The 20,743-nt window shown below is 45.1% G+C and overlaps 1 protein-coding gene and 1 long non-coding RNA gene across 5 annotated transcripts in view; both read left to right on the forward strand.

Moving 5' to 3' along the window:
- The first annotated feature begins 414 nt into the window (after positions 1-414).
- LOC135511872 (golgin subfamily A member 4-like) overlaps positions 415-20,743 on the forward strand; it is a 54,301-nt gene continuing 33,972 nt past the window's right edge. The window contains exons 1-9 of one of the 3 annotated variants that reach the window (XM_064933374.1): positions 415-897; positions 1,297-1,344; positions 1,480-1,536; positions 9,907-10,005; positions 10,550-10,673; positions 11,019-11,197; positions 17,488-17,550; positions 18,498-18,645; positions 18,740-18,918. In XM_064933374.1, the coding sequence (XP_064789446.1) occupies positions 430-897; positions 1,297-1,344; positions 1,480-1,536; positions 9,907-10,005; positions 10,550-10,673; positions 11,019-11,197; positions 17,488-17,550; positions 18,498-18,645; positions 18,740-18,918 (1,365 nt within the window). In that variant the 5' untranslated portion in view covers positions 415-429. The remainder of the gene's footprint in view (positions 898-1,296; positions 1,345-1,479; positions 1,537-9,906; positions 10,006-10,549; positions 10,674-11,018; positions 11,198-17,487; positions 17,551-18,497; positions 18,646-18,739; positions 18,919-20,743) is intronic. The other 2 variants (XM_064933375.1, XM_064933376.1) reach the window with 2 other exon arrangements.
- On the forward strand, positions 4,918-8,065 carry LOC135511873 (uncharacterized). Of its 2 annotated transcripts, none has more exons than XR_010451330.1 (3): positions 4,918-5,841; positions 5,879-6,112; positions 6,731-8,065. It is a non-coding gene; the product is annotated as an uncharacterized LOC135511873 (long non-coding RNA). The 2 variants fall into 2 exon arrangements; XR_010451331.1 differs by having other exon boundaries at positions 4,918-5,515; positions 5,627-6,112.

The following is a 20,743-nucleotide window of genomic DNA, read 5'->3' on the forward strand; positions in this document are numbered from 1 at the left end:
ACCCCTGGTTACGTTTGTTCTAACCTCTTTCTCTCCTGCCATAGAGAGGCACCACAGGATCCCCCAGAGGAAGACTCAATGGAGATGGGAGGGCTTCTCCTCAGGCAAGTTCATACCCATCCTCCTAACATCTTCCTCTGACTTGTTCATCCTTTTTACTTTCTCCTTTAAATGTGGCTGTTATGTCCTAATTTCAGAACAGGTAAAGCAACTAAGAATGAAGGTTAAGTTGCTATGACAGTGAATCATCTGCAGAGGCAATAGAAGATGCATTCTGATAAACATCTGGATGTAGATAGTTTAATAGAAGGAGTGGCTTTGTTCTTTAACCGTCATTCTTATCCCATGTCTCTAGTAGAGGTCGACCTCTAGGCTCTAGCAAAAGCTATGTACATGTACATGCATTTCAGTTCAGTGTAGTTGGCTATCATGGAAATGAATGAAGTAATACACTCCACTGTCCTGTCAGTAATACACTCCACTGTCCTGTCCTTCTCCACTCAGAGAGAGGAGTCCCAGTCGTTTACCCAGAAGCTCCGTGTCCCCTCTGTGGAGTCTCTCCTCCTCCGCGGTGCCAGCCGGGCCGAGGGCCTCTTCCGTTCCCCTCCCAAAGAGGGCTTGAACCGCAGCCCCTCTCTCAACTCCCTCACCCCCCTGGGGGAGAATGAGGCCCTGGCCTCCCCCTCTGCTACCCCTCCCACCCCAGCCTACGACCCTCTATCCCCAGCCTACGACCCTCCATCCCCAGCCTACGACTCTCCATCAGACATTGAGAGCGAGGCAGAGGAGTCATATGGTAGCCCTGAGGTCCTGTCTGCCCTGTCTAGAGAACAGCTGATCCATAGGCTACACAGGGTGGAGAAGAGCCTGGGGAACTACAGAGGGAAATACTCTGAGGTGGGGGTTTCAAATGCTCTGAGGTGGGGGTTTCAAATGCTCTGAGGTGGGGGTTTCAAATGCTCTGAGGTGGCTTGTAGAAATTAGTCTCAAAAGAAATCCAAGTGTAATAACTATGCAATCAATAGGTGATTACTGTTTCAGCAAGTAATGAGTCACTATGATCTAGAGCAGGAAGTTAGGATGCTGTATGTCTATAATACACCTCTGATGTATCAGTCACTATGATCAGTCCTCTCTCTCTCATCCAGTCGGTCTCTAATACAGATGAGTAGGGACTTGGCCTGCTATGCATATGTCCATGTTTGATTTACCTTTCTAACCATTGTCTTTATCATTCCATCAACTTCTCTTTTTCTGTCTGTCTCTGTCTCTCTCTGTGTTCACTCCCCCGCCCAGTTGGTCACTACCTACAGAACGGTACAGAGAGAGAAAGAGAAAAGCCAGGTAATTTTCCTAAACTGCCTCAATACCAGATTACATATAGATATGCTATGTACTATTGGAGGATGGAAAACACTTCTATCCACACTCACTGAATGCTCCTCATTAACTACACTGATGTTCTGCTTTTCTCCTCAGACCATTCTAAGCCAGAGTCAAGACAAAGCCCTCCGTAGGATAGGGGAGTTGAGAGAGGTACGAGTAGGACCAGCATCTCTCTCTCTGAAAAAAACCTGAAAAATGTTGAACTCTATCAAAGTACTGTTTATGGGGTCTTATTTTAGTGCAAAAGCACTCTGTTATTACCCATTACTCTCTCTGATTGAACTCAAAAGCTTTTAAGATGCAGACCACCCCTGAGTCACAGCAGTAGAGTTGGAACTCCTGAATTCTTTATCGGTCATGACAAAAAAAAGCGGGCTGAGCTAAAGGAAGGAAGACCGGAGCAGGTGGTCAGCTAAGTCAAGGAAAGAGAAGATGGAGCAGGTGGTCAGCTAAGTCAAGGAAAGAGAAGATGGAGCAGGAGGTCAGCTAAGTCAAGGAAAGAGAAGATGGAGCAGGTGGTCAGCTAAGTCAAGGAAAGAGAAGATGGAGCAGGTGGTCAGCTAAGTCAAGGAAAGAGAAGATGGAGCAGGAGGTCAGCTAAGTCAAGGAAAGAGAAGATGGAGCAGGAGGTCAGCTAAGTCAAGGAAAGAGAAGATGGAGCAGGTGGTCAGCTAAGTCAAGGAAAGAGAAGATGGAGCAGGAGGTCAGCTAAGTCAAGGAAAGAGAAGATGGAGCAGGTGGTCAGCTACGTCAAGGAAAGAGAAGATGGAGCAGGTGGTCAGCTAAGTCAAGGAAAGAGAAGATGGAGCAGGAGGTCAGCTAAGTCAAGGAAAGAGAAGATGGAGCAGGAGGTCAGCTAAGTCAAGGAAAGAGAAGATGGAGCAGGTGGTCAGCTAAGTCAAGGAAAGAGAAGATGGAGCAGGAGGTCAGCTAAGTCAAGGAAAGAGAAGATGGAGCAGGTGGTCAGCTAAGTCAAGGAAAGAGAAGATGGAGCAGGTGGTCAGCTAAGTCAAGGAAAGAGAAGATGGAGCAGGAGGTCAGCTAAGTCAAGGAAAGAGAAGATGGAGCAGGTGGTCAGCTAAGTCAAGGAAAGAGAAGATGGAGCAGGTGGTCAGCTAAGTCAAGGAAAGAGAAGATGGAGCAGGAGGTCAGCTAAGTCAAGGAAAGAGAAGATGGAGCAGGTGGTCAGCTAAGTCAAGGAAAGAGAAGATGGAGAAGATGGAGCAGGTGGTCAGCTAAGTCAAGGAAAGAGAAGATGGAGCAGGTGGTCAGCTAAGTCAAGGAAAGAGAAGATGGAGCAGGTGGTCAGCTAAGTCAAGGAAAGAGAAGATGGAGCAGGAGGTCAGCTAAGTCAAGGAAAGAGAAGATGGAGCAGGAGGTCAGCTAAGTCAAGGAAAGAAGATGGAGCAGGTGGTCAGCTAAGTCAAGGAAAGAGAAGATGGAGCAGGTGGTCAGCTAAGTCAAGGAAAGAGAAGATGGAGCAGGAGGTCAGCTAAGTCAAGGAAAGAGAAGATGGAGCAGGAGGTCAGCTAAGTCAAGGAAAGAGAAGATGGAGCAGAAGGTCAGCTAAGTCAAGGAAAGAGAAGATGGAGCAGGTGGTCAGCTAAGTCAAGGAAAGAGAAGATGGAGCAGGTGGTCAGCTAAGTCAAGGAAAGAGAAGATGGAGCAGGAGGTCAGCTAAGTCAAGGAAAGAGAAGATGGAGCAGGTGGTCAGCTAAGTCAAGGAAAGAGAAGATGGAGCAGGTGGTCAGCTAAGTCAAGGAAAGAGAAGATGGAGCAGGAGGTCAGCTAAGTCAAGGAAAGAGAAGATGGAGCAGGAGGTCAGCTAAGTCAAGGAAAGAGAAGATGGAGCAGGTGGTCAGCTAAGTCAAGGAAAGAGAAGATGGAGCAGGAGGTCAGCTAAGTCAAGGAAAGAGAAGATGGAGCAGGTGGTCAGCTAAGTCAAGGAAAGAGAAGATGGAGCAGGAGGTCAGCTAAGTCAAGGAAAGAGAAGATGGAGCAGGTGGTCAGCTAAGTCAAGGAAAGAGAAGATGGAGCAGGAGGTCAGCTAAGTCAAGGAAAGAGAAGATGGAGCAGGTGGTCAGCTAAGTCAAGGAAAGAGAAGATGGAGCAGGTGGTCAGCTAAGTCAAGGAAAGAGAAGATGGATCAGGTGGTCAGCTAAGTCAAGGAAAGAGAAGATGGAGCAGGAGGTCAGCTAAGACAAGGAAAGAGAAGATGGAGCAGAAGGTCAGCTAAGTCAAGGAAAGAGAAGATGGAGCAGGTGGTCAGCTAAGTCAAGGAAAGAGAAGATGGAGCAGGAGGTCAGCTAAGTCAAGGAAAGAGAAGATGGAGCAGGAGGTCAGCTAAGTCAAGGAAAGAGAAGATGGAGCAGGTGGTCAGCTAAGTCAAGGAAAGAGAAGATGGAGCAGGAGGTCAGCTAAGTCAAGGAAAGAGAAGATGGAGCAGGTGGTCAGCTAAGTCAAGGAAAGAGAAGATGGAGCAGGAGGTCAGCTAAGTCAAGGAAAGAGAAGATGGAGCAGGTGGTCAGCTAAGTCAAGGAAAGAGAAGATGGAGCAGGAGGTCAGCTAAGTCAAGGAAAGAGAAGATGGAGCAGGAGGTCAGCTAAGTCAAGGAAAGAGAAGATGGAGCAGGTGGTCAGCTAAGTCAAGGAAAGAGAAGATGGAGCAGGTGGTCAGCTAAGTCAAGGAAAGAGAAGATGGATCAGGAGGTCAGCTAAGACAAGGAAAGAGAAGATGGAGCAGGTGGTCAGCTAAGTCAAGGAAAGAGAAGATGGAGCAGGTGGTCAGCTAAGTCAAGGAAAGAGAAGATGGATCAGGAGGTCAGCTAAGACAAGGAAAGAGAAGATGGAGCAGGTGGTCAGCTAAGTCAAGGAAAGAGAAGATGGAGCAGGTGGTCAGCTAAGTCAAGGAAAGAGAAGATGGAGCAGGAGGTCAGCTAAGTCAAGGAAAGAGAAGATGGAGCAGGAGGTCAGCTAAGTCAAGGAAAGAGAAGATGGAGCAGGAGGTCAGCTAAGTCAAGGAAAGAGAAGATGGAGCAGGAGGTCAGCTAAGTCAAGGAAAGAGAAGATGGAGCAGGTGGTCAGCTAAGTCAAGGAAAGAGAAGATGGAGCAGGTGGTCAGCTAAGTCAAGGAAAGAGAAGATGGAGCAGGTGGTCAGCTAAGTCAAGGAAAGAGAAGATGGAGCAGGTGGTCAGCTAAGTCAAGGAAAGAGAAGATGGATCAGGAGGTCAGCTAAGTCAAGGAAAGAGAAGATGGATCAGGAGGTCAGCTAAGTCAAGGAAAGAGAAGATGGATCAGGAGGTCAGCTAAGTCAAGGAAAGAGAAGATGGAGCAGGTGGTCAGCTAAGTCAAGGAAAGAGAAGATGGAGCAGGAGGTCAGCTAAGTCAAGGAAAGAGAAGATGGAGCAGGAGGTCAGCTAAGTCAAGGAAAGAGAAGATGGAGCAGGAGGTCAGCTAAGTCAAGGAAAGAGAAGATGGAGCAGGAGGTCAGCTAAGTCAAGGAAAGAGAAGATGGAGCAGGTGGTCAGCTAAGTCAAGGAAAGAGAAGATGGAGCAGGTGGTCAGCTAAGTCAAGGAAAGAGAAGATGGAGAAGGAGGTCAGCTAAGTCAAGGAAAGAGAAGATGGATCAGGAGGTCAGCTAAGTCAAGGAAAGAGAAGATGGATCAGGAGGTCAGCTAAGTCAAGGAAAGAGAAGATGGATCAGGAGGTCAGCTAAGTCAAGGAAAGAGAAGATGGAGCAGGTGGTCAGCTAAGTCAAGGAAAGAGAAGATGGATCAGGAGGTCAGCTAAGTCAAGGAAAGAGAAGATGGATCAGGAGGTCAGCTAAGTCAAGGAAAGAGAAGATGGAGCAGGAGGTCAGCTAAGTCAAGGAAAGAGAAGATGGAGCAGGAGGTCAGCTAAGTCAAGGAAAGAGAAGATGGAGCAGGAGGTCAGCTAAGACAAGGAAAGAGAAGATGGAGCAGGTGGTCAGCTAAGTCAAGGAAAGAGAAGATGGAGCAGGTGGTCAGCTAAGTCAAGGAAAGAGAAGATGGAGCAGAAGGTCAGCTAAGTCAAGGAAAGAGAAGATGGAGCAGGAGGTCAGCTAAGTCAAGGAAAGAGAAGGTCAGCTAAGTGAATATGGAGAAGGAGGTCAGCTAAGACAAGGAAAGAGAAGATGGAGCAGGTGGTCAGCTAAGTCAAGGAAAGAGAAGATGGAGCAGGTGGTCAGCTAAGTCAAGGAAAGAGAAGATGGAGCAGAAGGTCAGCTAAGTCAAGGAAAGAGAAGATGGAGCAGGAGGTCAGCTAAGTCAAGGAAAGAGAAGGTCAGCTAAGTGAATATGGAGAAGGAGGTCAGCTAAGTCAAGGAAAGAGAAGATGGAGCAGGAGGTCAGCTAAGTCAAGGAAAGAGAAGGTCAGCTAAGTGAATATGGAGAAGGAGGTCAGCTAAGTCAAGGAAAGAGAAGATGGAGCAGGAGGTCAGCTAAGTCAAGGAAAAAGAATATGGAGCAGGAGGTCAGCTAAGTCAAGGAAAGAGAAGGTCAGCTAAGTGAATATGGAGAAGGAGGTCAGCTAAGTCAAGGAAAGAGAAGATGGAGAAGGAGGTAAGCTAAGTCAAGGAAAGAGAAGATGGAGCAGGAGGTCAGCTAAGTCAAGGAAAGAGAAGATGGAGCAGGAGGTCAGCTAAGTCAAGGAAAGAGAAGATGGAGCAGGAGGTCAGCTAAGACAAGGAAAGAGAAGATGGAGCAGGTGGTCAGCTAAGTCAAGGAAAGAGAAGATGGAGCAGGTGGTCAGCTAAGTCAAGGAAAGAGAAGATGGAGCAGAAGGTCAGCTAAGTCAAGGAAAGAGAAGATGGAGCAGGAGGTCAGCTAAGTCAAGGAAAGAGAAGGTCAGCTAAGTGAATATGGAGAAGGAGGTCAGCTAAGACAAGGAAAGAGAAGATGGAGCAGGTGGTCAGCTAAGTCAAGGAAAGAGAAGATGGAGCAGAAGGTCAGCTAAGTCAAGGAAAGAGAAGATGGAGCAGGAGGTCAGCTAAGTCAAGGAAAGAGAAGGTCAGCTAAGTGAATATGGAGAAGGAGGTCAGCTAAGACAAGGAAAGAGAAGATGGAGCAGGTGGTCAGCTAAGTCAAGGAAAGAGAAGATGGAGCAGGTGGTCAGCTAAGTCAAGGAAAGAGAAGATGGAGCAGAAGGTCAGCTAAGTCAAGGAAAGAGAAGATGGAGCAGGAGGTCAGCTAAGTCAAGGAAAGAGAAGGTCAGCTAAGTGAATATGGAGAAGGAGGTCAGCTAAGTCAAGGAAAGAGAAGATGGAGCAGGAGGTCAGCTAAGTCAAGGAAAGAGAAGGTCAGCTAAGTGAATATGGAGAAGGAGGTCAGCTAAGTCAAGGAAAGAGAAGATGGAGAAGGAGGTAAGCTAAGTCAAGGAAAAAGAATATGGAGCAGGAGGTCAGCTAAGTCAAGGAAAGAGAAGGTCAGCTAAGTGAATATGGAGAAGGAGGTCAGCTAAGTCAAGGAAAGAGAAGATGGAGAAGGAGGTAAGCTAAGTCAAGGAAAAAGAATATGGAGCAGGAGGTCAGCTAAGTCAAGGAAAGAGAAGATGGAGAAGGAGGTCAGCTAAGTCAAGGAAAGAGAAGATGGAGCAGAAGGTCAGCTAAGTCAAGGAAAGAGAAGATGGAGCAGGAGGTCAGCTAAGACAAGGAAAGATAATATGGAGAAGGTCAGCTAAGTCAAGGAAAGAGAAGATGGAGCAGGAGGTCAGCTAAGTCAAGGAAAGAGAAGGTCAGCTAAGTGAATATGGAGAAGGAGGTCAGCTAAGTCAAGGAAAGAGAAGATGGAGAAGGAGGTAAGCTAAGTCAAGGAAAAAGAATATGGAGCAGGAGGTCAGCTAAGTCAAGGAAAGAGAAGATGGAGCAGGAGGTCAGCTAAGACAAGGAAAGAGAAGATGGAGAAGGTCAGCTAAGTCAAGGAAAGAGAAGATGGAGCAGGAGGTCAGCTAAGTCAAGGAAAGAGAAGGTCAGCTAAGTGAATATGGAGAAGGAGGTCAGCTAAGTCAAGGAAAGAGAAGATGGAGAAGGAGGTAAGCTAAGTCAAGGAAAAAGAATATGGAGCAGGAGGTCAGCTAAGTCAAGGAAAGAGAAGATGGAGAAGGAGGTCAGCTAAGACAAGGAAATAGAATATGGAGAAGGAGGTAAGCTAAGTCAAGGAAAGAGAATATGAAGAAGGTCAGCTAAGTCAAGGAAAGAGAATATGGAGCAGGAGGTCAGCTAAGTCAAGGAAAGAGAAGATGGAGAAGGAGGTCAGCTAAGACAAGGAAATAGAATATGGAGAAGGAGGTCAGCTAAGACAAGGAAATAGAATATGGAGAAGGAGGTCAGCTAAGACAAGGAAATAGAATATGGAGAAGGAGGTCAGCTAAGTCAAGGAAATAGAATATGGAGAAGGAGGTCAGCTAAGACAAGGAAAGAGGATGGAGCATCAGGTCAGCTAACGGCATACTTTCATTATCAGAACAAGATAAGGCATTGTACGTGACTTGTGTGATGTGTTCAGGATGTAATTTACTGAGACTCAAACCTGCATTTGTAGAAAATAAACCCTGCCCTGGTTGAAATGGTGGTGTGTCCTACATGTAGGAAGTTTAGCAACACTAGCCTTCTCTGGCTCTGAACCATGATGGTGTTTGATAAGCAACACTAGCCTTCTCTGGCTCTGAACCATGATGGTGTTTGATAAGCAACACTAGCCTTCTCTGGCTCTGAACCATGAAGGTGTTTGATAAGCAACACTAGCCTTCTCTGGCTCTGAACCATGATGGTGTTTGATAAGCAACACTAGCCTTCTCTGGCTCTGAACCATGATGGTGTTTGATAAGCAACACTAGCCTTCTCTGGCTCTGAACCATGATGGTGTTTGATAAGCAACACTAGCCTTCTCTGGCTCTGAACCATGATGGTGTTTGATAAGCAACACTAGCCTTCTCTGGCTCTGAACCATGATGGTGTTTGATAAGCAACACTAGCCTTCTCTGGCTCTGAACCATGATGGTGTTTGATAAGCAACACTAGCCTTCTCTGGCTCTGAACCATGATGGTGTTTGATAAGCAACACTAGCCTTCTCTGGCTCTGAACCATGATGGTGTTTGATAAGCAACACTAGTCTTCTCTGAACCATGATGGTGTTTGATAAGCAACACTAGCCTTCTCTGGCTCTGAACCATGATGTTGTTTGATAAGCAACACTAGCCTTCTCTGGCTCTGAACCATGATGGTGTTTGATAAGCAACAGTAGTCTTCTCTGAACCATGATGGTGTTTGATAAGCAACACTAGCCTTCTCTGGCTCTGAACCATGATGGTGTTTGATAAGCAACACTAGCCTTCTCTGGCTCTGAACCATGATGGTGTTTGATAAGCAACACTAGCCTTCTCTGGCTCTGAACCATGATGGTGTTTGATAAGCAACACTAGTCTTCTCTGAACCATGATGGTGTTTGATAAGCAACACTAGCCTTCTCTGGCTCTGAACCATGATGGTGTTTGATAAGCAACACTAGCCTTATCTGGCTCTGAACCATGATGGTGTTTGATAAGCAACACTAGCCTTCTCTGGCTCTGAACCATGATGGTGTTTGATAAGCAACACTAGCCTTCTCTGGCTCTGAACCATGATGGTGTTTGATAAGCAACACTAGCCTTCTCTGGCTCTGAACCATGATGGTGTTTGATAAGCAACACTAGCCTTCTCTGGCTCTGAACCATGATGGTGTTTGATAAGCAACACTAGCCTTCTCTGGCTCTGAACCATGATGGTGTTTGATCAGCAACACTAGTCTTCTCTGAACCATGATGGTGTTTGATAAGCAACACTAGTCTTCTCTGAACCATGATGGTGTTTGATAAGCAACACTAGTGTTCGCTGACTCCATGATGGTGTTTGATAAGCAACACCAGTCTTCTCTGGCTCTGAACCATGATAGTGTTTGATAAGCAACACTAGTCTTCTCTGAACCATGATAGTGTTTGATAAGCAACACTAGTCTACTCTGACCCATGATGGTGTTTGATAAGCAACACAAGTCTTCTCTGAACCATGAAAGTGTTTGATAAGCAACACTAGTCTACTCTGACCCATGATGGTGTTTGATAAGCAACACAAGTCTTCTCTGAACCATGATAGTGTTTGATAAGCAACACCAGTCTTTTCTGGCTCTGAACCATGATAGTGTTTGATAAGCAACACTAGTCTTCTCTGAACCATGATTGTGTTTGATAAGCGACACTAGTCTTCTCTGAACCATGATATTATTTGACAAGGCCATCAGTGTGAGCAAGGCAATGCACATAACTACTTATCTTGATCACATAATGAGTAGTTATTTGGGATGTAAGGTGTTATTGTAGATCAGTGATTCAGTGAGCAGTACGACGGCCATTCAGTCAATCACAAAATATCTCACTAGAAGCAGTGTTCCCTATACAGTATGTAGAAAGTATAGAAACACGATTCTCTGAGTGATGTGAACCTTGAATATGACCTGTTCCTCCCCAGGAGCTGCAGGTGGACCAGCAGACTAAAAAGCACCTTCAGGAGGAGTTTGATGCTGCTCTGGAGGAGAAGGACCAGATGATTACTGTGCTTCAGACACAGGTGGGTGTTTATATACACAAACTCTAGCAAACATGAAGAACAGCTGCTCCTTCCATGACAGACTGACCAGGTGAATCCAGGTGAAACCCTTATTGATGTAATTTGTTAAATCCATGTGTCAGTGTAGATGAAGGGGAGGAGGATTTTGAAGGATCGAGACAACTGAGACATACTAAACTTTTGAATACTTTAATACACATGTGAATTTATCCCAATACTCTCCATTTTAGGGGAAAAAAGCATGTACAAAAAGTGCTGTAATTTCTAAACGGTTCACATGATATGGATGAAAATACCCTTAAATAACCTCATTGTATTATTTCAAAGTGCTGGAGGACAGAGCCAAAACAAACACAACTTGTCACTGTCCCAATACTTTTGGAGCTCATTTCATTTCTACAGTTGATATGAAATAAAATACACACATTGAAACACAAAAATGTTATGTTAAACACTGTCAGTTTAATGTTGACTGTTGAATAATGTGTGGTCACTAGCCTGGGTTGCTCTGTGTTTCAACTGCCCCCCCCCCCCCCCCTGCCAGGTAGCCCTGATGAAGAAGCATCTGAAGGGGGTCCCTGGTAGAGCTGTGGCCCCTGAGGTTGAACACCCTCTCCAGACTGAAGATGACTCTGGGTCTGCCCCTCAGAGCCCCTCCACAGGCACAGGTGCTATACAGTACAGAACCATAGTCCTAATGATGATTATAATGATGGACAGTAGAAGACCTGGGTTCTAATAATGTCTGCGGCAATGGAACCAATCGATTAGTTCCCAAGGAGCCAACCCTGCCCATCTGGTACTATTGGCAGGCTCAACCAAACACTCAAAGTTTTTGGATTTCAAATACTATTTGGACCCAGGTCCGAGTAATGTATTGTTGAAATGTTTGTCACAGAGCCATTTGTCATTTATTGAGTTCATAAAACCACAACAAAAACACCAATCGTTAGTGCCTCTGTCATAGTTAGTCCTCCCTTTTCTGACTGACCTGCTTTACATGCTCTAAACAGCAGGGGGCAGCGCTGACCCATCTAAAAGCATTGAGGTACTGCAGAAGAGGGTGACACACCAGGAGAATCTGCTCCAGAAGTGTAAGGAGCTGCTGAGGACATACAAGGAGCGCAACACCCAGTTGACCAGCGAGAACGACACTTTGCAAGAGAGACTACAGGAGCTGGAGAAAAACAAGGTGTGTTAACCAATGTCAGTGGTGGGAGAAATGGAGAGGATGTACTATGATAGTACTTCATGAAATGAAAATGAAAGTTGTGCGATCATAAATTAACATTATTGCGTTCCAGCCATTACAGTGAGCCACTAGGTTTAACCTGCGTTCCAGCCATTACAGTGAGCCACTAGGTTTAACCTGCGTTCCAACCATTACAGTGAGCCACTAGGTTTAACCTGCGTTCCAGCCATTACAGTGAGCCACTAGGTTTAACCTGCGTTCCAGCCATTACAGTGAGCCACTAGGTTTAACCTGCGTTCCAGCCATTACAGTGAGCCACTAGGTTTAACCTGCGTTCCAGCCATTACAGTGAGGCACTAGGTTTAACCTGTGTTCCAGCCATTACAGTGAGCCACTAGGTTTAACCTGCGTTCCAACCATTACAGTGAGCCACTAGGTTTAACCTGCGTTCCAGCCATTACAGTGAGCCACTAGGTTTAACCTGCGTTCCAGCCATTACAGTGAGCCACTAGGTTTAACCTGCGTTCCAGCCATTACAGTGAGCCACTAGGTTTAACCTGCGTTCCAGCCATTACAGTGAGCCACTAGGTTTAACCTGCGTTCCAGCCATTACAGTGAGCCACTAGGTTTAACCTGCGTTCCAGCCATTACAGTGAGCCACTAGGTTTAACCTGCGTTCCAGCCATTACAGTGAGCCACTAGGTTTAACCTGCGTTCCAGCCGTTACAGTGAGCCACTAGGTTTAACCTGCGTTCCAGCCGTTACAGTGAGCCACTAGGTTTAACCTGCGTTCCAGCCATTACAGTGAGCCACTAGGTTTAACCTGCGTTCCAGCCATTACAGTGAGCCACTAGGTTTAACCTGCGTTCCAGCCATTACAGTGAGCCACTAGGTTTAACCTGCGTTCCAACCATTACAGTGAGCCACTAGGTTTAACCTGCGTTCCAGCCATTACAGTGAGCCACTAGGTTTAACCTGCGTTCCAGCCATTACAGTGAGCCACTAGGTTTAACCTGCGTTCCAGCCATTACAGTGAGCCACTAGGTTTAACCTGCGTTCCAGCCATTACAGTGAGCCACTAGGTTTAACCTGCGTTCCAGCCATTACAGTGAGCCACTAGGTTTAACCTGCGTTCCAGCAATTACAGTGAGGCACTAGGTTTAACCTGTGTTCCAGCCGTTACAGTGAGCCACTAGGTTTAACCTGCGTTCCAGCCGTTACAGTGAGCCACTAGGTTTAACCTGCGTTCCAGCCATTACAGTGAGCCACTAGGTTTAACCTGCGTTCCAGCCATTACAGTGAGCCACTAGGTTTAACCTGCGTTCCAGCCATTACAGTGAGCCACTAGGTTTAACCTGCGTTCCAGCCATTACAGTGAGGCACTAGGTTTAACCTGTGTTCCAGCCGTTACAGTGAGCCACTAGGTTTAACCTGCGTTCCAGCCATTACAGTGAGGCACTAGGTTTAACCTGCGTTCCAGCCGTTACAGTGAGGCACTAGGTTTAACCTGTGTTCCAGCCGTTACAGTGAGGCACTAGGTTTAACCTGTGTTCCAGCCATTACAGTGAGGCACTAGGTTTAACCTGCGTTCCAGCCATTACAGTGAGGCACTAGGTTTAACCTGTGTTCCAGCCGTTACAGTGAGGCACTAGGTTTAACCTGTGTTCCAGCCATTACAGTGAGCCACTAGGTTTAACCTGCGTTCCAGCCGTTACAGTGAGCCACTAGGTTTAACCTGCGTTCCAGCCATTACAGTGAGCCACTAGGTTTAACCTGCGTTCCAGCCATTACAGTGAGCCACTAGGTTTAAACTTCTTCAGGATTATGTACCTGTACAGGAACCAAATCAGCGGAAATTCCAGAGCGCCAACTAATTGTACTCGATAAAACTCAAACTTTTATTAAAATTCACATGCAGGGTACTCAATTCAAGCCACACTCATTGTGAATATAGCCAACATATCAGATTTGTAAAATGCTTTTCGTGAATGCATGAGAAGCTATTATCTGATAGCATGCAGCCCCCAGAAACACACAAAGGGGACGTAAACAAAGAAATTAGCGTAGCCGGCGCTACCCAAAACGCAGAAATAAAATATAAAACATTCATTACCTTTGACGAGCTTCTTTGTTGGCACTCCTATATGTCCCATAAACATCACAATTGAGTCTTTTTCTTCGATTAAATCGGTCCATATATACCCAAAATGTCCATTTATGAACACCGAGAAATCCATGGAAAAAGTCACGTTTCCGAACGCGACGTCAACTTTATAAAATTCATAAAGTTGCCTATAACCTTTGACAAAACACTTCAACCTACTTCTGTAATCCAAGTTTAGGTATTAGTAAACGTTAATAAACGATCAAATTGATCACGGAGAGATCTGTATTCAATAGCTAGAGTTTCAAAACAAAGTCCATTTCCTCACGGACATTTTTTCAGTTGCGCACTTGAAGACCGGATGTGCAATTGACTAATCTGACCAATGATAAAGGGCCCTGGTAATCACAACACTGGCGACATCGTGTGGAAGCTGTAGGAATTGCAACCACAGTTCCATCATTTATGGCAAGCCATAGACAATACAAAGACTGGCGGATAGATTTTTTCTTTGTAGATTTTGTGATCAGGTTTTCTTGCGTTTTTGACCACGGAACTCGTTCTGTTATAGTCACAGACACCATTGAACCAGTTCAGAAACTTCAGTGTTTTCTATGCACACATACTAATCATATGAATATACTATATTCCTGGCATGAGTAGCAGGACGTTGAAATGTTGCGCGATTTTTAACAGAATTTTGAAAAAAGTAGCTCGATCTCCAACAGGTTTTAACCTGCGTTCCAGCCATTACAGTGAGCCACTAGGTTTATCCTGCGTTCCAGCCATTACAGTGAGCCACTAGGTTTAACCTGCGTTCCAGCCATTACAGTGAGCCACTAGGTTTAACCTGCGTTCCAGCCATTACAGTGAGCCACTAGGTTTAACCTGCGTTCCAGGCATTACAGTGAGCCACTAGGTTTAACCTGCGTTCCAGCCATTACAGTGAGCCACTAGTTTTAACATGCGTTCCAGCCATTACAGTGAGCCACTAGGTTTAACCTGCGTTCCAGCCATTACAGTGAGCCACTAGGTTTAACCTGCGTTCCAGCCATTACAGTGAGCCACTAGGTTTAACCTGCATTCCAGCCATTACAGTGAGCCACTAGGTTTAACCTGCGTTCCAGCCATTACAGTGAGCCACTAGGTTTAACCTGTGTTCCAGCCATTACAGTGAGCCACTAGGTTTAACCTGCGTTCCAGCCATTACAGTGAGCCACTAGGTTTAACCTGCGTTCCAGCCATTACAGTGAGCCACTAGGTTTAACCATCACATCCATCTTCTGATCATTTTTTTTCTGAAAAGATAGTCTATGCTTCCCCCAATTTTAGAAGACCATTCCTCATACAGAATTTACCCATCTGTACTTTAGTGCGCTGTAGTTATGAAGGTACTTTAATACATGGGTCTGAAGATGAGATGGTCTACTGAGTCTCTGATATCCATAATCCAACAGAACACTGTTGTATGGTCTGAAGGGTAACACCATGTGCACTGTGCCACATCATCCATCATCTGTGGGATCACTACATATCTCTCACACATCATCCATAAGAGTCTTCATGGTTTAGTGATGATGTACCTGGTCTGTGGGATCACTACATATCTCTCACACATCATCCATAGGAGTCTTCATGGTTTAGTGATGATGTACCTGGTCTGTGGGATCACTACATATCTCTCACACATCATCCATAGGAGTCTTCATGGTTTAGTGATGTACCTGGTCTGTGGGATCACTACATATCTCTCACACATCATCCAAATGAGTCTTCATGGTTTAGTGATGATGTACCTGGTCTGTGGAATCACTACATATCTCTCACACATCATCCATAGGAGTCTTCATGGTTTAGTGATGTACCTGGTCTGTGGGATCACTACATATCTCTCACACATCATCCATAGGAGTCTTCATGGTTTAGTGATGATGTACCTGGTCTGTGGGATCACTACATATCTCTCACACATCATCCATAGGAGTCTTCATGGTTTAGTGATGATGTACCTGGTCTGTGGGATCACTACATATCTCTCACACATCATCCATATGAGTCTTCATGGTTTAGTGATGATGTACCTGGTCTGTGGGATCACTACATATCTCTCACACATCATCCATAGGAGTCTTCATGGTTTAGTGATGATGTACCTGGTCTGTGGGATCACTACATATCTCTCACACATCATCCATAGGAGTCTTCATGGTTTAGTGATGATGTATCTGGTCTGTGGGATCACTACATATCTCTGACACATGCACACATGCTGTACACACACAAACTCTCTAGAACAGTGTGCGTCCCAAATGGCACTGTTTTCCCTATATAGTGCACTACTTTTTGACCAGAGTCCTGTGATGTAATGTGTTGGATTTGGCTCAAACATAACACTTTGTATTCCGGGTGCATGTTTTGCAGTATTACTTTAGTGCCTGGTTGTTATTCTGTCATTTAGGTTAGTATTGTGGAGTAACTACAATATTGTTGATCAATCCTCAGTGTTCTGCTATCATAGCCATTCAACTCTGTTTTAAAGTCACCATTGGCCTCATGGTAAAATCCCTGAGCGGTTTCCTTCCTCTCTGGTAACTGAGGTATGAAGGATGCCTGTATTTTTGTAGTGACTGGGTGTATTGATACACCATCCAACGTGTAGTTAATAACTTCACTATACTCAAAGGGATATTCAATGTCTACTTTTTATTTTTTATTTTAATTTTATTTTTTAAACCCATCTACCAATAGGTGACCTTTGTGAGGCATTGAAAAACCTACCTGGTCTTTGTGGATGATTCTGTGTTGGAAATGTGCTGCTTGACTGAGGGACCTTAAAGATAATTGTATGTGAGGGGTACAGAGAGGACACACACACACACACACAGACAGACATAAGCTGTCTCCCAGGCCACCCTTTGACCTTCGGGATCTGGTATTTTTATGGTGTGATGTCTGTTTCCTATTTGTCTTATTGTATGTTCTCACATGGTAGTGTCAGAGAGCTACACGCCACTGCTGCTAAACCAACCTAACCTTGTCTGTAATTTAGGTCTGTGTGGTAGTTGGCCTCGTATGCAGCCCCTGTTAGCGACCGCCTTGTGGCTGTGGTGGCCGGGCCTCATGGGTGGTGAAGGGAGACTAGGGAGCGGTGTGGTGCTGCATTGGTGTCTGATGAGCTCTCTGCCTGCCTGCCATGCGCAAACACTTTGGAACCTATCTTGGTCCTTCCTTGATTTTATTTAACCTTTATCTAACCAGGAAAGTAGCCTGGTCCCAGAGCTGTTCATGCAGTAGGGCCAACGACCATAGGAGTTGGCTATACAACACAAAATCATATTGGACCAGGCTACCAGGAAAGAGCCTTGAGGTTCATAACCTCTTGCAAGGGTAACCTGTGCAATAACCTGCGTATGGTCCTGATGCTTTAAACAAAATGATGTACGAAGGGTTCATCCATTTGTCTGATATCTGATGCTTGTACCCCTGCTTAATGGTTATGAGGGGTAGTTGGTTGTCTAAATTCAGGGCAGTGTTATTCAGTACAGTGCCCTGACCTTAACTACAGTGGTTCTCCTGTTCCTTAACTACAGTGGTTCTCCTGTTCCTTAACTACAGTGGTTCTCCTGTTCCTTAACTACAGTGGTTCTCCTGTTCCTTAACTACAGTGGTTCTCCTGTTCCTTAACGACAGTGGTTCTCCTGTTCCTTAACGACAGTGGTTCTCCTGTTCCTTAACGACAGTGGTTCTCCTGTTCCTTTGATAACTTCCAGTTTAGGGGTGGCAGGGTAGCCTAGTGGTTAGAGCATTGGATTAGTAACCGAAAGGTTGCAAGTTCGAATCCCCGAGCTGACAAGGTACAAATCTGTCGTTCTGCCCCTGAACAGGCAGTTAACCCACTGTTCCTAGGCCGTCATTGAAAATAAGAATTTGTTCTTAACTGACTTGCCTAGTAAAATAAAGGTAAAATAAAAAAATAAAATAAAATAATTGATGTTTTACTGTCAAAGATGTCCATTAATCTTTACCCAAAGAGCACCTACAATCTATGCTGTAGTGCTTCCCATTGTTTTCTCCCATTAACATTTATTAACAGCTCTCTCCTTCCGTCTCAGTCTTAATGGTTGCTTTGATGCCTTGCACATTAAACTATTTTTGATGGATCTCTTTTTGTTTGTCTACCCTACAGGAGCTGCACACCACTCGGCTGCGTGGTGCTGAGAACCTCATAGAACAGCTGGAGCAGGACAAGGTGAGTGAAGAAGAGGGGTTCTTAAAGGGATCGATCGACCTACCTTGTCTCAGGGTGTTGAAAATGCTAGTCAGGAGATTCTGCATATAGCTAAGCCAGCTATCAAACTTAAAAAAATATTTGAATTTAAGTGAACTGTTCATTTTATAAGGTTGGTCATATCTTGATTGAAGTTTTTTTTTTAAGCGTCTGAGTCAGTTGGAGGCTAGTGGCACTTTAAATTGGAGGACAGACACATTGTAATGGAATGTTTTAACACATGGAAACCATTACAATCACCCCATCCTCCCTCTACCAGCCTCGACTGTTCTGCTCCTAACTTTGTCTGCCCCTGAAATGTCCTTCTCACTCCTGCAGTGATGCTTAGTGTGAATCCGTGAAATGTAGACATGCTTGTGCTATGCCAATGAGCGCAGAGATGTCAGAGACACTCCATTCACATTTATTGCTCATGACCCTTAACCTCTACCTCTGCAGGAGAGATGTGTGTGTTTGACCCCAGCTCTGCTGGAGTAGAGACGGTCGTTCGTGAGGTCACTGAGGAATGTGGGTTAGAGTTAGAGGCACAGCGTAACAGTCAGAACAATTTAGGGGCCTGGGGTTTGATTAAGACACAGTACGTAGGAGACAACAGCAATCAGTGTATTACTGGCAGACATCTTAAGTTATTTAGATACATTCATGCCAACAATGTAAGGAGAGTGTTTGACGCACATCCCAAAAAGTCCTTCATGTGTCCTGTCTGCTTCCTTGTCTTGGTTAGAAATGATACCTGTCTGATTGGAAGCACACAATCATAACATATCAGAACTGAATGAATGCTTCCACTTTGGAAATAAGTGTTTTCATGAATGTGCTATCCTCTGAGATCACATCTGGTTGATATACAGCACCTATTATCATCACACAGAAAGGCAAATTCAATCTAATCCTGGCACTACCTTCAGGGTATGGTGATTGCAGAGACGAAGCGTCAGATGCATGAGACTCTGGAGATGAAGGAGGAGGAGATCGCCCAGCTCCGCTCCAGAAGCAAGATGGCCGCCGCCCAGACAGCAGAACTGCAGGAGCAGAAGGAGAAGTCTGAGAAAGCTGGTCAGTGGATCTCCTCCTCGTCTCCTCTTCTTCTATATCAGTGTGCATTTACAGTATCTAACTGAGGATGTGTGTTTGCACCTCCTTCCTCCAGCGTTTGAGGAGCTGGAGAAGGCTCTGGCCGTGGGCCGGAGGGCTGAGGAGGCGCGGAGGCTGCTGCAGCTCCAGCTACAGGAGCGGGTGAAGGAGGTGGAGAGGGCTGGGGAGGAGGAGAGGAGGGGTCTGCAGCAGGAGCTCACCAGGGTCAAGCAGGAGGTGGTCACCATTTTGAAGGTGAGGTACATCTACTGTACATCTAAATACTAATGGAATACTCCTTCAGAACTTATGGAGTGAACTATCACTACTCACCCAGTACCAAGAGTAGGGTTGTGTCAATTCCATTTCAGTAGTCAATTCACAAAGTTACAGTGCCTTGCGAAAGTATTCGGCCCCCTTGAACTTTGCGACCTTTTGCCACGTTTCAGGCTTCAAACATAAAGATATAAAACTGTATTTTTTTGTGAAGAATCAACAACAAGTGGGACACAATCATGAAGTGGAACGACATTTATTGGATATTTCAAACTTTTTTAACAAATCAAAAACTGAAAAATTGGGCGTGCAAAATTATTCAGCCCCTTTACTCTCAGTGCAGCAAACTCTCCAGAAGTTCAGTGAGGATCTCTGAATGATCCAATGTTGACCTAAATGACTAATGATGATAAATACAATCCACCTGTGTGTAATCAAGTCTCCGTATAAATGCACCTGCACTGTGATAGTCTCAGAGGTCCGTTAAAAGCGCAGAGAGCATCATGAAGAACAAGGAACACACCAGGCAGTTCCGAGATACTGTTGTGAAGAAGTTTAAAGCCGGATTTGGATACAAAAAGATTTCCCAAGCTTTAAACATCCCAAGGAGCACTGTGCAAGCGATAATATTGAAATGGAAGGAGTATCAGACCACTGCAAATCTACCAAGACCTGGCCGTCCCTCTAAACTTTCAGCTCATACAAGGAGAAGACTGATCAGAGATGCAGCCAAGAGGCCCATGATCACTCTGGATGAACTGCAGAGATCTACAGCTGAGGTGGGAGACTCTGTCCATAGGACAACAATCAGTCGTATATTGCACAAATCTGGCCTTTATGGAAGAGTGGCAAGAAGGAAGCCATTTCTTAAAGATATCCATAAAAAGTGTTGTTTAAAGTTTGCCACAAGCCACCTGGGAAACACATCAAACATGTGGAAGAAGGTGCTCTGGTCAGATGAAACCAAAATTGAACTTTTTGTCAACAATGCAAAACGTTATGTTTGGCGTAAAAGCAACACAGCTCATCACCCTGAACACACCATACCCACTGTCAAACATGGTGGTGGCAGCATCATGGTTTGGGCCTGCTTTTCTTCAGCAGGGACAGGGAAGATGGTTAAAATTGATGGGAAGATGGATGGAGCCAAATACAGGACCATTCTGGAAGAAAACCTGATGGAGTCTGCAAAAGACCTGAGACTGGGACGGAGATTTGTCTTCCAACAAGGCAATGATCCAAAACATAAAGCAAAATCTACAATGGAATGGTTCAAAAATAAACATATCCAGGTGTTAGAATGGCCAAGTCAAAGTCCAGACCTGAATCCAATCGGGAATCTGTGGAAAGAACTGAAAACTGCTGTTCACAAATGCTCTCCATCCAACCTCACTGAGCTCGAGCTGTTTTGCAAGGAGGAATGGGAAAAAATTTCTCTCTCGATGTGCAAAACTGATAGAGACATACCCCAAGCGACTTACAGCTGTAATCGCAGCAAAAGGTGGCGCTACAAAGTATTAACTTAAGGGGGCTGAATAATTTTGCACGCCCAATTTTTCAGTTTTTGATTTTTTTTAAAGTTTGAAATATCCAATAAATGTCGTTCCACTTCATGATTGTGTCCCACTTGTTGTTGATTCTTCACAAAAAAATACAGTTTAATATCTTTATGTTTGAAGCCTGAAATGTGGCAAAAGGTCGCAAAGTTCAAGGGGGCCGAATACTTTCGCAAGGCACTGTAACTAATTCCCAATGTCCTTATTAAAAGCATAGAATAGATTTGGAATTTCAGTGTACTTCCTGA

Source organism: Oncorhynchus masou, chromosome 24, assembly GCF_036934945.1.
Source record: "Oncorhynchus masou masou isolate Uvic2021 chromosome 24, UVic_Omas_1.1, whole genome shotgun sequence".
Classification (NCBI taxonomy): domain Eukaryota; kingdom Metazoa; phylum Chordata; class Actinopteri; order Salmoniformes; family Salmonidae; genus Oncorhynchus; species Oncorhynchus masou.